General features: G+C 60.8%; 1 protein-coding gene across 6 annotated transcripts in view; it reads left to right on the top strand.

Annotated features, from left to right (window-relative positions):
* Positions 1–15,962, top strand: part of ARHGAP8 (Rho GTPase activating protein 8) — a 63,964-nt gene that overhangs the window by 22,121 nt on the left and 25,881 nt on the right. For 3 of the 6 annotated variants that reach the window (XM_058741048.1, XM_058741046.1, XM_058741050.1), the window contains 4 exons: positions 2,965–3,052; positions 7,243–7,374; positions 11,854–11,940; positions 15,573–15,671. In XM_058741048.1, coding sequence (XP_058597031.1) covers positions 2,965–3,052; positions 7,243–7,374; positions 11,854–11,940; positions 15,573–15,671 — 406 coding nt within the window. Of the gene's footprint in view, positions 1–2,107; positions 2,148–2,964; positions 3,053–7,242; positions 7,375–11,853; positions 11,941–15,572; positions 15,672–15,962 lie in introns of those variants that run through there. The other 3 variants (XM_058741052.1, XM_058741047.1, XM_058741049.1) reach the window with 2 other exon arrangements.

The raw sequence follows: 15,962 nt of genomic DNA, 5'->3' as shown, positions 1-15,962 counted from the left end.
CCCCCTCGCCCCTCCCCCCGCAGCTTGCCAGACTGGCTCTGGCTCCTGTGTCCATCCCCCCCCACCCTCCGTGAATGGCCCAGCAGCCCAAGCCAGCATTGGGGGCCCCTCCCCAGTCCTGGGGGTCTCTGTCCCCTGCTCCTCCCATCCCCCTCGCAGTCCCTACTTGGGACATCCCGCTTCAGGCCATCGTCACCCGCAGCCAGAGGGCCTGCAGAATAACCCATCAGATGGTGTCCCTTACTTACCCTCCTCACAGCTCCCCGCCGTCAACCGGGTAAAGTCAGACCCTCACCCTCCTCGTCCCTGGGGCCTCGACCTCTTCTCACCGTCATTTCCCGTCACACCTTGCCGCCCGCGATGGCACGTCTGCGTCAGACCCCGTGCTGTTCCTCGGCTGCCCAGGGCGTCCCGTGAGCAGACGCCTGCCCTGCCCTCAGCCAGGCCCCGTCCGCAGAAGAGGAAGCTTCATCTCCTCTCTCTGGAGCTCGGCCTCTGCTCCTCTGGCCTGGTGGGTGACGTCCGTCCCCGCCCCGCGGTGCAGCCCTCGGGCACGATTGACCACGGTGGGGGTGCGGGGTCGTGAGACACGGTGGGGTCAAAGAATGTGTCTGGACTTTGTCCCCGGTTCTTGGGAAGTAGCCTCTAAATCCTTGGAATCCCGAAGTGATAGGAGGAGCTTTGTGACTCTTGCTGGTTTGTGCCAGAGGGGAGGCTCACGGGGGACCCCCGTGTCGCGGGCGCCACTGAGACAGCTCAGGATGGAGCTGCTGTGCCAGGAGCGACCAACTGGGTCAGAGAGTCTGGGCGTCGTGACCTCCAGGGGCTGGAGACTGCGTTCAGTCCACAGCCCGGGATTCAGTCGGCAGTGCCTCCGGATTGATCGGTCGAGCTGCGCCTTGACTGGGTCACAGTTCAGTCAGCCACGTCCGTGTGATGAAACCCCGGAACCACTCTGGGTGCGCCTGCCCTGGGCGGTGGCGACATGGCGGTGTTCCAGACTGCACGGGGAGAGGGCACGGGGGCTCCGTGAGCAGGACCCTCCCACGCACCGCCCCGCGCGTCTCCCCTCTTGGCCGGTCTTGACTGGTATCCTTTATGATAAAACGTAAGTGAGCGAGTGGATTATCGATCACAAGGGGGTAGTGGGAACCTCTGGATTTGTAGCCAGCTGGTCAGAAGCGGGGGGGGGGGGGGGGGGCCTGGGGACCTCCGGCTGGCGTCTGCCGTCTGAAGCGAGCACCGTCCTGTGAAGGATGGATCCCCTCACCTGAGAAGCGTGGCCTAAGCCCAACCACGTGGAAGTCACTGCAGAAATAGCCTGGCCTGCCAGAGCCCCCGCGGCTTCTCGGGGGCTTGTGGGGCTGGGCCGAGACCCCGTCCCCGCATCACTGCCCTTCGCCCAGATCGGTGGGGCCGGGCGGGCGTCGCGTCTGGTCGTTCTCCCCAGAGCTGAGTGCACGGTGGGTCTTCGGCGAGCGTTTGCTGACCTGGTCTTCCATTCGCCATATGACTTCGCGCATCCCAGACTTTCCGCTTGGTCTGATTCCGGATGATGATGCCGTGTGTTCTTGACCTCTTACCATGGACGTTAACAATGTCTTTCAACCCTGGGAGGAATCGATTCCTTGTTTCTTGAGTAGCCACACAGACGATTCCCAACTTGAGAAGCGATGCTGTCCTTTTCCCTCGGGCCCCACAGGCGAGCCCAGACTCAGGTTGGCCGTGGGCCCCTGGCCCCCGAGATGGCAGAAACAGCATGTGGGAGATGCTTTTCTTCTTCCAGGCGCAGCCATCGAGGCCCCCATTTGGCAAAGCGGATCACCGTGTGGCTCTCGGTGCAGTCTTTCCAAACAGGGCCTTTCTAAACAAATGGGAAGCATGACCAGAATCCCTAAGGAGCCCGTGAGACGAGAAGGTGCTGTGTCTGGAAACCAGAACAGCGCCAGAATTCTGAATATCAGAGAAGCTTCCAGGCCCCTGGGAAGAGCCACACGTGTCCTAAATCACAAGCAGCTGCCCCGGGCGTGTGCAGGGGGCCGGGGCATGAGCGTGCGTGCATTTCTGGTTCGTCTGATTCAGAGTTCTCATCCTTCCCACTTCAAGCAAACCCTTGAAACAGATGCAAACGCTTCTTCGCCACGCAAGTGAGTTCACAGTTGTGCGATTTCTCAGACAGTACCTGTTCTCCTCAGGCTCTACAACGCGCCTTTCAGTCGATCAATGACGGATTATCGGACATAATCTGGGCACAGGCAACGGGCAGCGAGCCTGGGTTCTGGGGCACATGGTTAGACACCGGCCCTTGGGGAGCGTCCCCCCTCCACTGTCCCTTGCGTGGTGAGCACCACTGTGTGGGGACAGTCACAGGGTCACCTGGGCCACGCCGGGGGGGGCAGCACCGATCATCAGGGCTCCTGTACCCTGTGAGGTCCTGTCCAGGAGTGACCGTCCCCCAGGCCACCCAGCCTTCTCCAGGGCCCGGAGTCCTGGGGACGCCCCGGAGGACACTCGGTGTGGGGAGGAGGCAGCAGACACTAGCTTTGAAGGCAGAGGCGTCCAGGTTTCAGTCCTAGGGCCCTCAGCCCCGTGTGGCTCTGCACAGGGCCCGTTGCCCGTTTGTAAAATGGAGACATTGCTCCCAGCGTGCAGGCTGGTGGTGAACGTGAACTTGGCTAATGTGCACAGAGCATCCGCAGTAGATGCTCCTTAGGTGCCGCCTGCCAGCCACCTGGGCTTCTCAGCTCGGCCGGCTGCTCAGGAGGCTTCCTGTTTCCATTAATGCCTGTGGGTGTCCCTGGAGAAGGTGGCCTTGGGTGCGGGCGGGCCTCACCCCTGTGTCTGCTCCTGCAGGGGAGGAGGGAGGCCTCGGGTGCGGGCGGCCTCACCCCCGTGTCTGCCCCTGCAGGGGAGGAGGGAGGCCTCGGGTGCGGGCGGGCCTCACCCCTGTGTCTGCTCCTGCAGGGGAGGATCGCTTTGGAAGACGTGTCATCACGTTCAGCTGCTGCCGGATGCCCCCCTCCCACGAGCTCAACCACAGGCGTCTGCTGGAGTAAGTCCTGCCTGTGTCCCTCCACACACGCCCCCCTGTGTGCGTGTGCCCTCCCGGTGTGCATGCACACACCCGTGCACACACACCCCTGTGCACACACACCCCCCATCCGCATGCACAGCCTGTGGTCTGCCTTCCCCACGACCGTGTGCGCACCTCCCTCTCCATGCACACACACGCCCACTGTGCACACACCTGCCATGGACACTCCCTCTGTGTGCACGCACACCCTATAGGCTGCCTGCCCCTCGACACGTGTGTATCCCCCTCCCTGTGCGCAGGCCTCTCCCTCACTATCAGCACAGGGTGGACGTTTAGGGCTCAAGGCTCACGTATGAACATTGACTAGCGGGTCCCCGGATGGATGTCACATCTGTTGCCAGGTCAGCAAAGCCACCTGTGGGACTGATGGCCTCTCCAGCCTTGGGTGGCTTTGGGTCCACAGTCCGAAGCGCTGGGCCTAGATCTCGGGGCCCTTTCAAGCCTCCCTCCCTCTCAGAGCCACAGGGAGCCCCGTCTCCTGCACCTGCTTAGTGTTCTCTGCTCGGAAGGAAGGCCTTCCGCTTACCTGCGTGCGGCCTCGGCCGCCGTCGCGCCCCCCCCCCCCCCCCCGTCTTGTCCCTGTGACGTCCGCACGCTCTGCGTGATGGCCAGGGTGCTTCCGGTGCCTCCTTTCTCGATCGACCCCATGAGCCTCGTGGGAGTCCGCGTGTACTGACCGCAGCCGCTGCACGGAACCCCTCTGTGGGTGAGCGGGACCCCCGGGGCCTGGAGCGGAGGACGTTCTCCGAGGGCAGCACCGCTCGAGTACCCCCCGTGGCTGCGTTTCCAGGCGCAGTGTCCTCTCGCGCAGCGGATCTCGCCGCGAGCGAGGCCCTGCCGGGGTACCTGCCCAGGCTGGGGGCCGGCGGGACTCGCCTTGGTCACCACATCTGGTGGTGGTGGCGGTCTCGCGCCGGTGGAGCACACGCGGCTGCTCTTTGCCTTCGAATCTGCCCTCTGGCGGCACGCTGGTTGTGACTCCCTCGCACGGCCAGACCCTGGCTCACGTCTGGGTACGGCTTCCACTCCGGGTCACGACCGTTCTGGCTGACCTGCTCCTCCCCCCCGCGACATAGCGCAGAGCCCCCAGCTCGAGTGAAAGCGTGGGCGGGCCCCGGAAGCACTCGGGGAGCCTCCGGGCGGGTGGTTTTGTGAGAATCCCCTTGACCCGAGCATCCGACCTGGTCTGTCAAAGCCTCTTCCAACGGCAGCGGGAGGCGCACCGGTGACGGCAAGAGCCTGGCAGCGGGTGTTCAGGAGTCTCTAGCCGGTGCCGCTGTTGCCGCTGCGCGGCGAGACCTGCGCGGGATTCCCGAGGGGCGCCCGGACAGCGGGCCGGCCCTCCCGCGAGGTGCTGGCCTCCCTCCAGCGCGCCCGCAGTGTGTACGGGGCACACGGGGGGAGGGAAGCCGGATGAGGAGAGAGCTCTCGTCTGGCGTCCTCCAAGGCTGACACGTTCCCTTGCCGGATTGTTTCCTTTTGTGGCATCCCATAACCCACGACCGGCGGGTCGGCTCTCGCTGAAGTCACACCGCTGGGGCCGGAATGTGTTCGGAATTCCTTTCCTCGCAGAGAGGGAAGTAACCTTGACAGAAAGCAGGTTGGCGGTTGCAGGAGGCGGGGTAATTGACTTCCTAATGGGTGGGGGCTTTCTTTCGGGCCAGGAGATTATTCTGGAACTGGACAGATGTGGCGGTTGCACACGTTGGGAATGTACTTAATGCCACGAAGCGTCTGCTTTAAAATGGTACTGTTAGGAATTTCACCTCGGTCCAAAAACAACCAGCCTCTGACAACAGCTGGTGCGTTGTGTTTTCTCGTGTGCCCGCCTCCCTCAGAAACCTTCACTCCCAGAAGGAAGTGGTCAGCATGGCCTCTGTGAACAGTTGTGTAGGTTGTTCACTGCACAAGGGCATCACCGTGAGGGGCTGCCATTCAGCTGGTGCTCTTCTCACCCAGTGCTGGAGAGCGTCTAGCTAGAAGAAGGAGCATCTTTTCTAATCTACTCAGAGGTGCCTGGGGGCTTCTTGGCCTTGCTAGGAAGAGCCCTAAGGCTGAGCCTTCTCCACGTTTCCACGGAAAACCTTGTCGCCGCATACGCCATCCTCCCTCTCCCTGTCCACGCGGCGGCTTTCTTGTGGCCAGATGCGCGCTCCTATTTTTGAAATGGGTGAAGAAATAAGTCGTGTCTCTGCAGCTCAACCCGTAATTTAGTTAATGGCTTCCTGTGCTGAGCACGCCTGGCAGATGTGTTCTGACACCAGGAGGGCTCAGCGTGTTTGTGGAAGGAACTGGGGAGCGCGTTGGGCCACGGGTGCCTGCTTTTACTGATGCGTCCGGCGTGGATAAGCGAGCTGGCCAGACGTTCCCCTGCTCTCCCCCGGCAAGGGAGTTGGGGACTGCAACCGTGACTGTCCTTACAGAAGCGGAGATCTCAGTCTGGCTTCTGTCTGCGAGGGTGACAGAAGGGATGGCCTTAGTGAATGGTGCTTCGGTGGCTTAGTCCAGAGGGTGTGTGAACCAGCACACCGGAGAGCATCCGGGACCTGGAACTCCTCCCACGACAGGGAAGCCGAAACCAGGGTCACGACAGGATGGCTTTGCGTCACGTTTATACCTCAGAGACGACGGGCGGGAGCATGTGGCTCTCTGGGGGTGGGACAGTGTGGGCAAGAGAGTGGACTCTGGGGCCAGGCTGCTCCCTTCACACCCTGGCTGTGCCCTTCCTGGTTCGCCTCTTCGGGCCTCAGTTGACTCCTCTGTAAAATGGGTCTATGGTGCCTGCCTCACAGGGTTAAGTGAGTAAATACGTGCAAAGGCCTGCTGTTCAGAGAGCCAGTGTTTTGGGCAGAGGGCCCTCTAACGATGCTTTGAAGTCAGATGAGCAGAGGAGAAGCTGACGCCCTTTTGGGTGAGGTAAAGGGCCCACCGCAGTGTCCCTGCAGTGAAAGGCTGGCAGCTGAGCCCTTGCAGACAGGCAGAGGCTGCCGGGGTTTTCTGCTGGAGCAGATCTGCGGACTCTGTCCCCGTGCGCACCCGGCCCACAACCCGCTGGACCCAGGGCTCCGGGCAGGCCGCCTTCGCACGGCTCACAGCAGAAGCAGGTGTGATCCCTGCCACAGTGGCACGGAATCCGGGCTGAATTCCAGGATGCGCTTCTGGGTGGTGACTCGGGCAGCCCGTTCCGGCCAAAACGCCGATGGAGCAGCTCGCCTCCTGCGGGCGGCTGGATGCGGCCTTTTCAAGCGGGTCCCGCAGCTAGGCGGGGAGGGACCAAGGGCTGGGAAGTGACCACGGAGCTTTCTAGAACTTGTACTGTGGCGTGCGGTCAGGTGACCGCAGAGCAGACTCAGGATCCTGCTTTATGGGAACAAGAAAACGTTCGGAGCTGATCTGGAAGGAAGTGGCTGCTTCTAGAGGTGTGGCAGAAGGGCAGGGAGTCTGAGGTGGGGGGCTGAGCGGTCCGTCCTCGGTGTGAATCCCAGTGCGTCCTCCAAGAGTCCCCTGAGGCTGCTGCGGCTCATTACTGCTCGTTTGTGGGACAAAGCAACATGTTTATTCTGGCAGAGCCAGGAGTCCCAAACCAGGGTGTTGACCGGGCCCTGCTCCTCCAGAGGGAGCTCCCCGTCCAGGAGAGGAGGCTCCTTGCTTCTGTTTTCTGATGGCTGCCCGTGGTCCTGGCCCGGGGTCGGGGGGCGTCACCCTCCGCTGTGTCTTCTCAGACACACCCCCTTCCGTGATTTCCCCTCTTTCTGTCTGTCCCATCAGCACACACACCCACCTGGATGATCCTGGATAAGCTCCTGTTCGGGAGCCTTCCCTCGATCACACACCTGCCGAGACCCGCTTCACATCAGGTCACGTTCACAGGTTCCAGAGGTTTGACACGGATGTGGTTTCAGGGCCCTTTTTTGGCCTGCCACGTGCTGTGTGACCGTGGCCTTCAGTACTAACCTCACTGAGCCTCATGTAGCAAACGAGGACAGGGCCCCTGCAGGTGGATTCCCCGGTGCCCTGGACGTGTCCCCACGTGACCCGGCGCCGGCCCGTCCCCGGTGCCCACAGCTTCTGTTGTGGCGAACGCGTTATTTGGTTTCAGCGACGGCAGGAGCGTGATTTTCGAAACCGAGTCTGTGCTTTGTGCCCAGGTATTTGAAGCACACGCTGGACCAGTACGTGGAGAGCGATTACACCATCGTGTACTTCCACTATGGGCTGAACAGCCGGAACAAGCCGTCCCTGGGCTGGCTCCAGAGCACCTACAAGGAGTTCGACAGGAGGTGTGTGCCCTCCAGCCCTCGGGGGTGGGCCTCGGGGCTGCGCTGAGTGACGGGGAGGCCCGGGGGGCAGGAGGGGTCTCGGCTGTGCGGCAGGGGGCCGGGAGCTAGGCCGAAGGAGCTCGGGGTCCCCTCCCTTCGGGGCTGGGGCTCTGTCCAGAGCTGTCGTTCGGGGCAGAGGCGGCCAGACGGCCCATATCTGTGGGCCACCAGGCTCCTGTGGCAACTACCGGGTCCTGCCACGGGGCACAAGTGCAGCCACAGATAATATGGAAACAGGGGGCTGGAACTCTGCTCTAGTGAAACTTTGTGGACCTGGCATGTGACTTTCGTGTCATTTTCTTTTAATTTTTTTAATGTTTATTTTTTTTTTTAAATATATTTTTTTTTAACGTTTATTTATTTTTGAGACAGAGAGAGACAGAGCATGAACGGGGGAGGGTCACAGAGAGAGGGAGACACAGAATCTGAAACAGGCTCCAGGCTCTGAGCCGGCAGCCCAGAGCCCGACGCGGGGCTCGAACCCACGGACCGCGAGATCGTGACCTGAGCCGAAGTCGGCCGCTTAACCGACCGAGCCACCCAGGCGCCCCTTTAATGTTTATTTTTGAGAGAGACAGAGTGCAAGCAGGGGAGGGGCAGAGAGCGAGGGAGACACAGAATCCGACGCAGGCTCCAGGCTCCGAGCGGTCAGCACAGAGCCCGACGCGGGGCTCCAACTCACTGACCGTGAGATCGTGACCTGAGCCGAAGTCGGACGCCCGACCGACCGAGCCACCCAGGCGCCCCAAGTGTCATTCTCACACATCCTGAACTATCGTCTGTTTAATTCTTTTTCCAGCCATTGACAACACGAAACCCTTCACAGCTTGCAGGGCTGTGCAGTACTAGGTGGCTGGGTCTGGCCCGTGTCCCCCAGATTACTGACCCCCAAGACACATGGCAGAGAAACGTGGGCTCGCGGCTGTCTTCCGGGTGCCCTTCGTGCTTGTGCAGGCCCACCTGCAAGGGGCTTTCTGGTGCCTCGTGTCGGAGAGGTGGGCAGGTGGGCCCACGTTTTACAGGTGCGGACGCACAGGCCCCAGAGAGCGGGTGTCTCTCCCCCCCCCCCCCCCCCATCCCGCACCTGGTGTGTGGCTGTGCCGGGACCCCCGCCGAGACCCCCTCTCCCTGTCCCGCCCCGGGCCCCGCGCACCCCTTGGCAACGGCTTGGGGCTGGCGGATTTTTTTCCTGAGCGACGCCTTGTGTCGCAGTCAGCTCTTCGGGGCTGCCAATAGACTGCACCGTCGGGCCTTCGCGCAGGTGTCCTGTGTTCCTCCGGCTTTTCCTTCTCCAAGGCCTTTCTAACCCGTGCTGGAAGTCTTCCCCTCAGAGCTCTGATGGGCGGGGTGGAGGAGGCGGAGCCTGATCTCCCAAAGCCCGCCCTCGCGTCTTTTGGGTCCTGCTGTCGCTGTGCCTCGAACCTTCGGAGGAATTTCTTGGCTTTCTGGTCTGTGTCTCGGGGAAAGGATTGTCGCTGAGCTGCACCGCCGTTTGCCTGACACTTGTGCCCGGCCCTGAGCGGAGCCAGAGGCAACCAGGCCCCAGCTCTGGCCCCTCCCCCATGAAGCTCTCCTGGGTTGTCCCCGAAGCATCGCCGGCCCCTCCCCTGCGGCCTCAAGGTCCCTGAGCAGACAGCGCATGCGCAGAGCGGTGTGTTTGCGCCCACGCACCGTGCCTGGCTGCCACCCTCCGACCCGTGTCCGTGTCCCCTCCCCTGCGCGTGGGAAGGGCTCTCCGTGTTGGGCGGGAAGATGGGAGCCAGGTGGGGCCAGAGGCCGGGTGGGGGAGGCGGCCTTGGAGCAGCCCCTGGAGGGATGGGCAGGGCATTGCCCAGTGGCAGACCGAAGAAAGAGTCGGGTGAGCTGAGGCTCCGTGGTGGGAGGGCTGGACGAGGGGGGGGATGGGTTCCCCTGGGGAATCGCTGAGGGAGGTGGCGAAGGAGGCAACAGAGAGCCACGGAAGGTGCTTGAGGAGAAGTGAGATGCCTGTGTAGGCCTGTGGTGAGCTGATACAGATAAACTGTCAAATGGAAGGAGGCCGACTTATTCTGTGGGAGTCCCTACTTGCCACGAAGGTGGACCAGGGGGTGGGGGTAGGATCACAGATCCTGGCTCGATGGAATCCAGAAAGATGGACCTTCTAGACATCGGAACCAGCAGGGGAGGGTCTGCTGGGATAGTGAGTGCCCCGTCACCAGAGGTATGCAAGTGGAGCCCCAAATCCAATTTGGTGAGATTTATACCGCAAAGGTTTTCTGTCTGCCGTGACTGCACCCCAGCGGGTTTTCCTGAATTTTTTCTCTTGGCTGTTGGCTCCTTATTCTCCAGACTGTGCCTCCAGGTCACTCCTTTCAAGGGAGAACCGGTCCCCCCACATGTGTTGCGACCCCCTTCCGGGAAGCCACCTCCACGGAAGGATGGACTCGGTGGCCCCTGCCCTCGGGGACCCTGGGCCGTCCACAAGTCGCTACACCTCCCCCCTCTCTGCATGAAGAGCCGTTCTTTTTGTCCTTAGTTAGTATCTCCTTGGGAGATACTTTGAGACTGTGGGTGTCTTGCTCCCCATCGAAGTGTCTTGTGATGGGCCTTTGTCTCCGTTGCCGTTGCTGGGACGGTGGCCGAGTGGTGATTGAAGCCACCGGGAATTTACCATAAGGAAGAGCTTCGCCGTCCTGGCTCATTCGTATCAATGTGGACTTGTGGTTTCCTGTTTCTTTCAATGGGTTATAATCCATGACCATATTCAGCGTTCAAATCCAAATTCGGCCAAGTGGGCCCCCTTCCAGCCTGGCTCCTGGGGCCCTCAGACGTGTCCCCTTATGCTGAGTGCCCACCCCCCCCCCCATTTTCTTTTTTCTTTTTTTTTTTTTTTTAATTTTTTTTTTTAATGTTTATTTATTTTTGAGACAGAGAGAGACAGAGCATGAACGGGGGAGGGGCAGAGAGAGAGGGAGACACAGAATCGGAAACAGGCTCCAGGCTCCGAGCCATCGGCCCAGAGCCCGACGCGGGGCTCGAACTCACGGACCGCGAGATCGTGACCTGGCTGAAGTCGGACGCTTAACCGACTGCGCCACCCAGGCGCCCCTCCCCCCCCATTTTCTAGCACAAGAAGATGCTCCAGGCACCCCTTACATTGTCCTTACCCCGCACGGGGCGTTCCGCCATTTCTCTAGGAGCCGGGGTGTCAGACTAGTGTGCTTGTTGCTTTTGGGGTGAGTGGCTCCCACGCACTACCCGTGGACCCTCGGGGTGCTGCTCACACCTGTCCGTCCCTGCCGGGCCCCGCGTGTTCACCCCGACGCCCGCTGTTCCTGTCCTGCAGCCCGGGGCCCGCTCTGGTTTCCTCTGTGGGTCTGCAGCCCTCGTCTCTGGTGGGGAGGCGCTGCTCGCGCTTCCCTCACTGACGTGCCTGCCCGTCTGTCACCCAGCATCTGACCAGCCCCCCTCACGGGCCCGGTTACTGATCGGGCCACCCCGCCCCTGCACACACCGCCTTCCCGTCCCGCCACCTCCCCGTGAGGGAGCCCTGCTCACGCACACCTGCCGGCTCCAGCACCCCTCTCCCGGCCTCTGTCACTCCCCTGTCCTCACCCCTGCCCCCCGGGGTCTGACCCGGCAGCCCCCTGCTCCGCGCGTGCTAACCAGCCCTCGGGGGCTTGGGGCGACTGGTTTGTGACCCGTGCGATCTCCTGCCACCGTGGCCAGCCTCAGGGCACCAGCGTGCCGCCCCTGGACGCGGAGTCGGAGGGGGACACTGGGTATGGACTTCTGTTATTCAGATACACAGACAGAATAGCCTCGGGGGCGCAGGAAAGAGTAAAGCGAGTAAAATAAGCCGGAAGTGAGGAGTTTCGAGTATTTGTTACCTTGGCGTTTAACATGATTTACTTAATTACGTGTTCGTATTATTTAATCATGGCTGGCTGCTTTTTACAACCAGCTCCCCAAATTCCTGAAATTCGGACCGCGGGCGACAGGGGGACCGCGCTGGCTGCACGTGGACGCCCCCCGCTCCCCGCAGCACCTGGCCAGGCCACCCCGCACGGTGCCAGCCTCCTTGCCTCAGCCTCGTGGCTCTGCGCTGACTTATTCTGGAATGAGGGGAGCACGCAGGCTCTTTAAGTGGGTGCCCGGTACCCCGTTGGCGGGCGCACCGGGGCTCTCCCAGCGGCCTGCCCTTGCGAACTGCTCGGTGCGCCCCGCCCCTCCCCCTGGGTGAGCACCCGCAAGGGGGCTCTGCTCTCGCAAACTGTGAAGTGCCGTGTGTGTGCCAGGTGGTGCCAGTGGACGGGAGGTCCTGATTCCCCTTCCTGCTTTTGGGCCAACGTCCTTAAAGTGGCTCTGTTCAGAGAGCGAAGGTTCTGAGGCTCACGGTCAGGGCTCAGCTTCGGGTGCGGGGTGTATTGCTCTGAAGTCCTCCCACGCTTCCCTCCTCAGGTACAAAAAGAACTTGAAGGCGCTCTATGTTGTGCACCCCACCAACTTCATCAAAGTCCTGTGGACCATCTTCAAACCCCTCATCAGGTACGTGGTGCTCTAGGCGAGGACCTCACCGGGGCAGGAGGCTGCATCCCGTGGGGCGGGGGGACGGCCCTCCCTCTGTGGCACCGTGGCGGTCTCGTCCCTGGGGCACCCGTGTCTGGGGCACTCTGCCCGCCCCACGGCTGTGGCGGGTCACAACGGCTGACGGTCACGAATAGGACGCCAGCTCACGACAGCTGCGAGCTTTGTACCTGGCATTTTATTATTATTATGTTTTTTTTTTTTTTTTTTAATTTTTTTTTTTTTTCCAACGTTTTTTATTTATTTTTGGGACAGAGAGAGACAGAGCATGAACGGGGGAGGGGCAGAGAGAGAGGGAGACACAGAATCGGAAACAGGCTCCAGGCTCCGAGCCATCGGCCCAGAGCCTGACGCGGGGCTCGAACTCACGGACCGCGAGGTCGTGACCTGGCTGAAGTCGGACGCTTAACCGACTGCGCCACCCAGGCGCCCCTATTATTATGTTTTTTAACGTGTATTTATTTTTTGAGAGAGAGAGAGAGAGAGAGAGAGAGAGAGAAACAGGACAGGAGCAGGGGAGGGGCAGAGAGAAAGGGAGACACAGAATCCAAAGCAGACTCTCCAGGCTCCGAGCTGTCAGCACAGAGCCCGACGAGATCATAACCTGAGCTGAAGTCGGACGCTTAATCAACTGAGCCACCCAGGTGACCCTGTACCTGCTGTTTTAAATCCCGCCCTGGCCTGAGCACCTACTTTATGCACCTGCGTTGGGGGTCCCCAATACCACCTCGGGTTTCATGATTCACTACAAGGACTCCCAAACTCAGACCAGTGCTCGTTCCAGAGAGCGTGGCCCGTGTGGCCCTGTCACTGGGGCCGGCTGCGGTTCCCAGGTCTGCAGGTGCCACTTGGAGAATGCCTGGAACGGCAGTTTTGAGTCTGTTCCCGTTTAAGGTGGGGAGAGACTTCTGAGGCCAGAGTTCCTTTCGTTTCAGGAGGATTCCCATGCAGTCAGTGTTCCCACCTGGCTGCCTGTGCCACAGCCACACACGCACCTGTTGGGACGGTGGGATTTCGTTCGTCTGTTCCGTTGTTTAACCAGGACCAGCATGCCCGTCCCTAGCTGACGTGGTGAGAAAGCCAGTGCCCGTTACCCTAGTGCCCGAGAAGACCGCTCAGATGTTCTGCTCCTGGGTGCTGTCACTCAGCTTAGAAAAGCTCTGAGAGTTCTAGAAACCTCTCCAGTTCTTGGGGGAAAACCCCTCTCCCACTCTGTAGTGCGGCAGCCCAGAGGCTGCGGTGGTTCTGGAGCTCAGGCTTGACTTGCCCCGCCTCTGATCACCTGTTCCTCTGCGCAAGACATGCAGCCTCCCTCTGCCTTAATTTCCCCGGGAGACAGACTGTGCGGCTGTACTGATCCTGTCGCAACAATGTATTGACGGAGTGTTTAGAACAGGGCCTGCCTGGCAATAGCCAGTGCTCAATGTTTGCTGCTAGCATTTGCCCAGCCCCTACCTCCTGACTCATTTTTTAAAAAAAATTTTTTAATGTTTATGTATTATTGAGAGACACACACACAGCATGAGCAGGGGAGGGGCAGAGACGGGGGGAGGCACAGAATCCGAAGCAGGCGCCAGGCTCTGAGCCATTAGCACAGACCCCGACGCGGGGCTCAAACCCACGAACCATTAGACCATGGCCTGAGCCGAAGCCGGTCGCCTAACCGACTGAGCCACCCAGGCGCCCCCTGACTCATTTTTTAAAAAAAAAAACCTCTTTATTATCCTTTTGTGATTACTTGAATTACAATTTCTTACGCACTGTACGTGCATAGCACCCCAAAACAATCCTATGACATCAGCTGTATTTTCCCTCTTCCAAAGGAGAGGAGGTTAATGCTCAGAGAGATTAAGCAGCTTGCCTGAGGTCACACCGTGAGTAATGGCTCAGCTGGGATTCCCTGTGTGGCTCTGCCCCTTATCCTGCCTCAGGCATGGACACAAGCAGGTGCCAGGAGACAACCTCAGGACTGAGGGTTGGAGACCCCGGAGCCAGGACTGGGCTCTGGCTGTGTGGCCTTGGGCAGCTGCTTGACCGCTCTGAGCCTTGAAGTCCTCATTTGAAAATGAGGAGGGCAAATCCAGAGGCTCTCCAGAGCCCATGAACAGGAGTTTCCCCGGGTCCAGCCCCTACCTCCTGACTCAGACCTCTGGAGGTGGGGCCTGGTGATTGAATTCCCTTGCCTGGACTGCCCCGGGGTCTTTCCGGGTATGAGCGGCAGGAAGCATCTGCCCTCCAGAGCCTGGGGTCCAGCAAATGCTAGAGGGGACCAGCTAGAGGGGGTCAGGCAGAAACAGAGCGAAAGTGGGGGGCGCTCCTGCACGGGCAGTGTGGGTTGGCACCAGAGGCCTCCCTGCAGCTTGGAAGCTCTCTGTCCCCCCACCCACAGGCGGTTCACGGGAGATGGTCAGGCCCCCTCGGCCCTTAGGGGCAGGTGGCTGGGGGGTCCGGGCACTTGGTCTGATTCCCACTCATCCACTAGGGGGAGCCAGCGCACACGGCTCGGCCTCCCGCGGACTCTGGGCTCCAGGCTGCCTTCAGGTAGGACAGCTCAGCTTCAGTTAGAGAAGGGAAAGAAAGGTTCTAGAAGTTTGCTGGGCTCTGGATGGCCAGCGTGGAGCCTGCGGCGGCCAACACGGTGTCCTGCGCTTGAAGATTTGTCGAGAAGGCACATCTGCTGAGTGTTCTGACCACACACACAGAGCAAAGGGATGCCCAGGAGAGCTTTGTAGACAGCGGATATGCTTGGTCCCTTGATCGTGGTGATGGCATCGCGGTGTGTGCCTGCGTCCACGTTCCCCGCGTTGTGCACGTGAGATCCGTGCAGTTTTGTGGAAGCCGGCTGCACTTCAGTAGAGCCGCGGCAGGGGACAGGTGGTGGCGGCCTGCCAGGAGCAGGGCTGGGCCGGGCATGTGGCTTCTCACCCTCCAGATCCTGTTCTGCGCCCGCCGTGCAGCTCAGGAAACGGGCGCGTTACTAACGGCAGCCAGGTGCCGGTGCCCACCAGGTGTCGGCCAGTGGGCATTCGCCTGGCTGGTCTCGCTCGGGGGGAGGACCCGTTTCCGAGGGAGGACTGAGGCGCTGGGCGGTGGGTGGGTGGGTGGATTTGGGGGGGGGGGGTTGTCTCCGTGACGCTCGCTCTGGTGTGGCCTCTTGGGTGCCACCGTCCTGGAGAGAGACCAGTGTCTCTCTTGGTCCCTGTCTCCGACGGGAGCCTGGAAGAGGGAGGGGTGCCCAAAAGGGAAGCCACCGCCAAGCGGAAACCGCAGGCCCTCGGGGCCCCTCCCTGCATCTCCCGGATCTGTGCAGATTCACTCTCGGCAGCTTCACATTGGAGGCAACTATTTATTTTCATGCAGATGAGTCTCTCAAGAGTGGCGCAGCCGAGATCTTACGAAAGCAAAACCTCTGCAGACGTGCGCTGCTTCCGTTAGGGCCCGGTTTTCTCTGGCGTCAGCACTTACCGTTCACTTAATACGGAAAACGCCCGCATTGTTCTTCCTCGGCTGCCGCCACCGCCCCTCCCCCCCGGGCCCCTGGCCTCTCTGGTGCCGCCTCATCGGTTTTTATTCTCTTGCTTCTGCCCTTCCAGTCATAAGTTTGGGAGAAAAGTCATCTATTTCAACTATTTGAGTGAGCTGCGCGAACACCTCAAACACGGCCAGCTGATCGTCCCCCCCGAGGTCCTGCGGTGAGTCAGACCCTCTTCCGACAGCCGGGGAGAACACCTCCGTGGTTCCACGGGCCTCCGTCCAGTCCCGCCAGCGTGGAAGGCTTCATTTCCAAACGTGCGCCCAGCAGATCCGGCCCAGAAATCTGCGGCGTCAGCAAAGATGCCGGCTGCTGACGCAGAGAAACGAGGCTGCGGGAGGCCGTTGGCGGGACGGGAGGTTATTCTCTCCCCGCGTTGCAAACTGATTTTAAAAAATAAGGCGTGGTCGTAGCTGTAGTTTGCTGCCTTGCTATTTGCCATTTTTGCTTT

Source organism: Neofelis nebulosa, chromosome 8 (assembly GCF_028018385.1).
Source record: "Neofelis nebulosa isolate mNeoNeb1 chromosome 8, mNeoNeb1.pri, whole genome shotgun sequence".
NCBI lineage: Eukaryota > Metazoa > Chordata > Mammalia > Carnivora > Felidae > Neofelis > Neofelis nebulosa.
The sequence above is the reverse complement of the archived record's forward strand: the minus strand, read 5'-3'. Positions and strand labels throughout refer to the sequence as shown.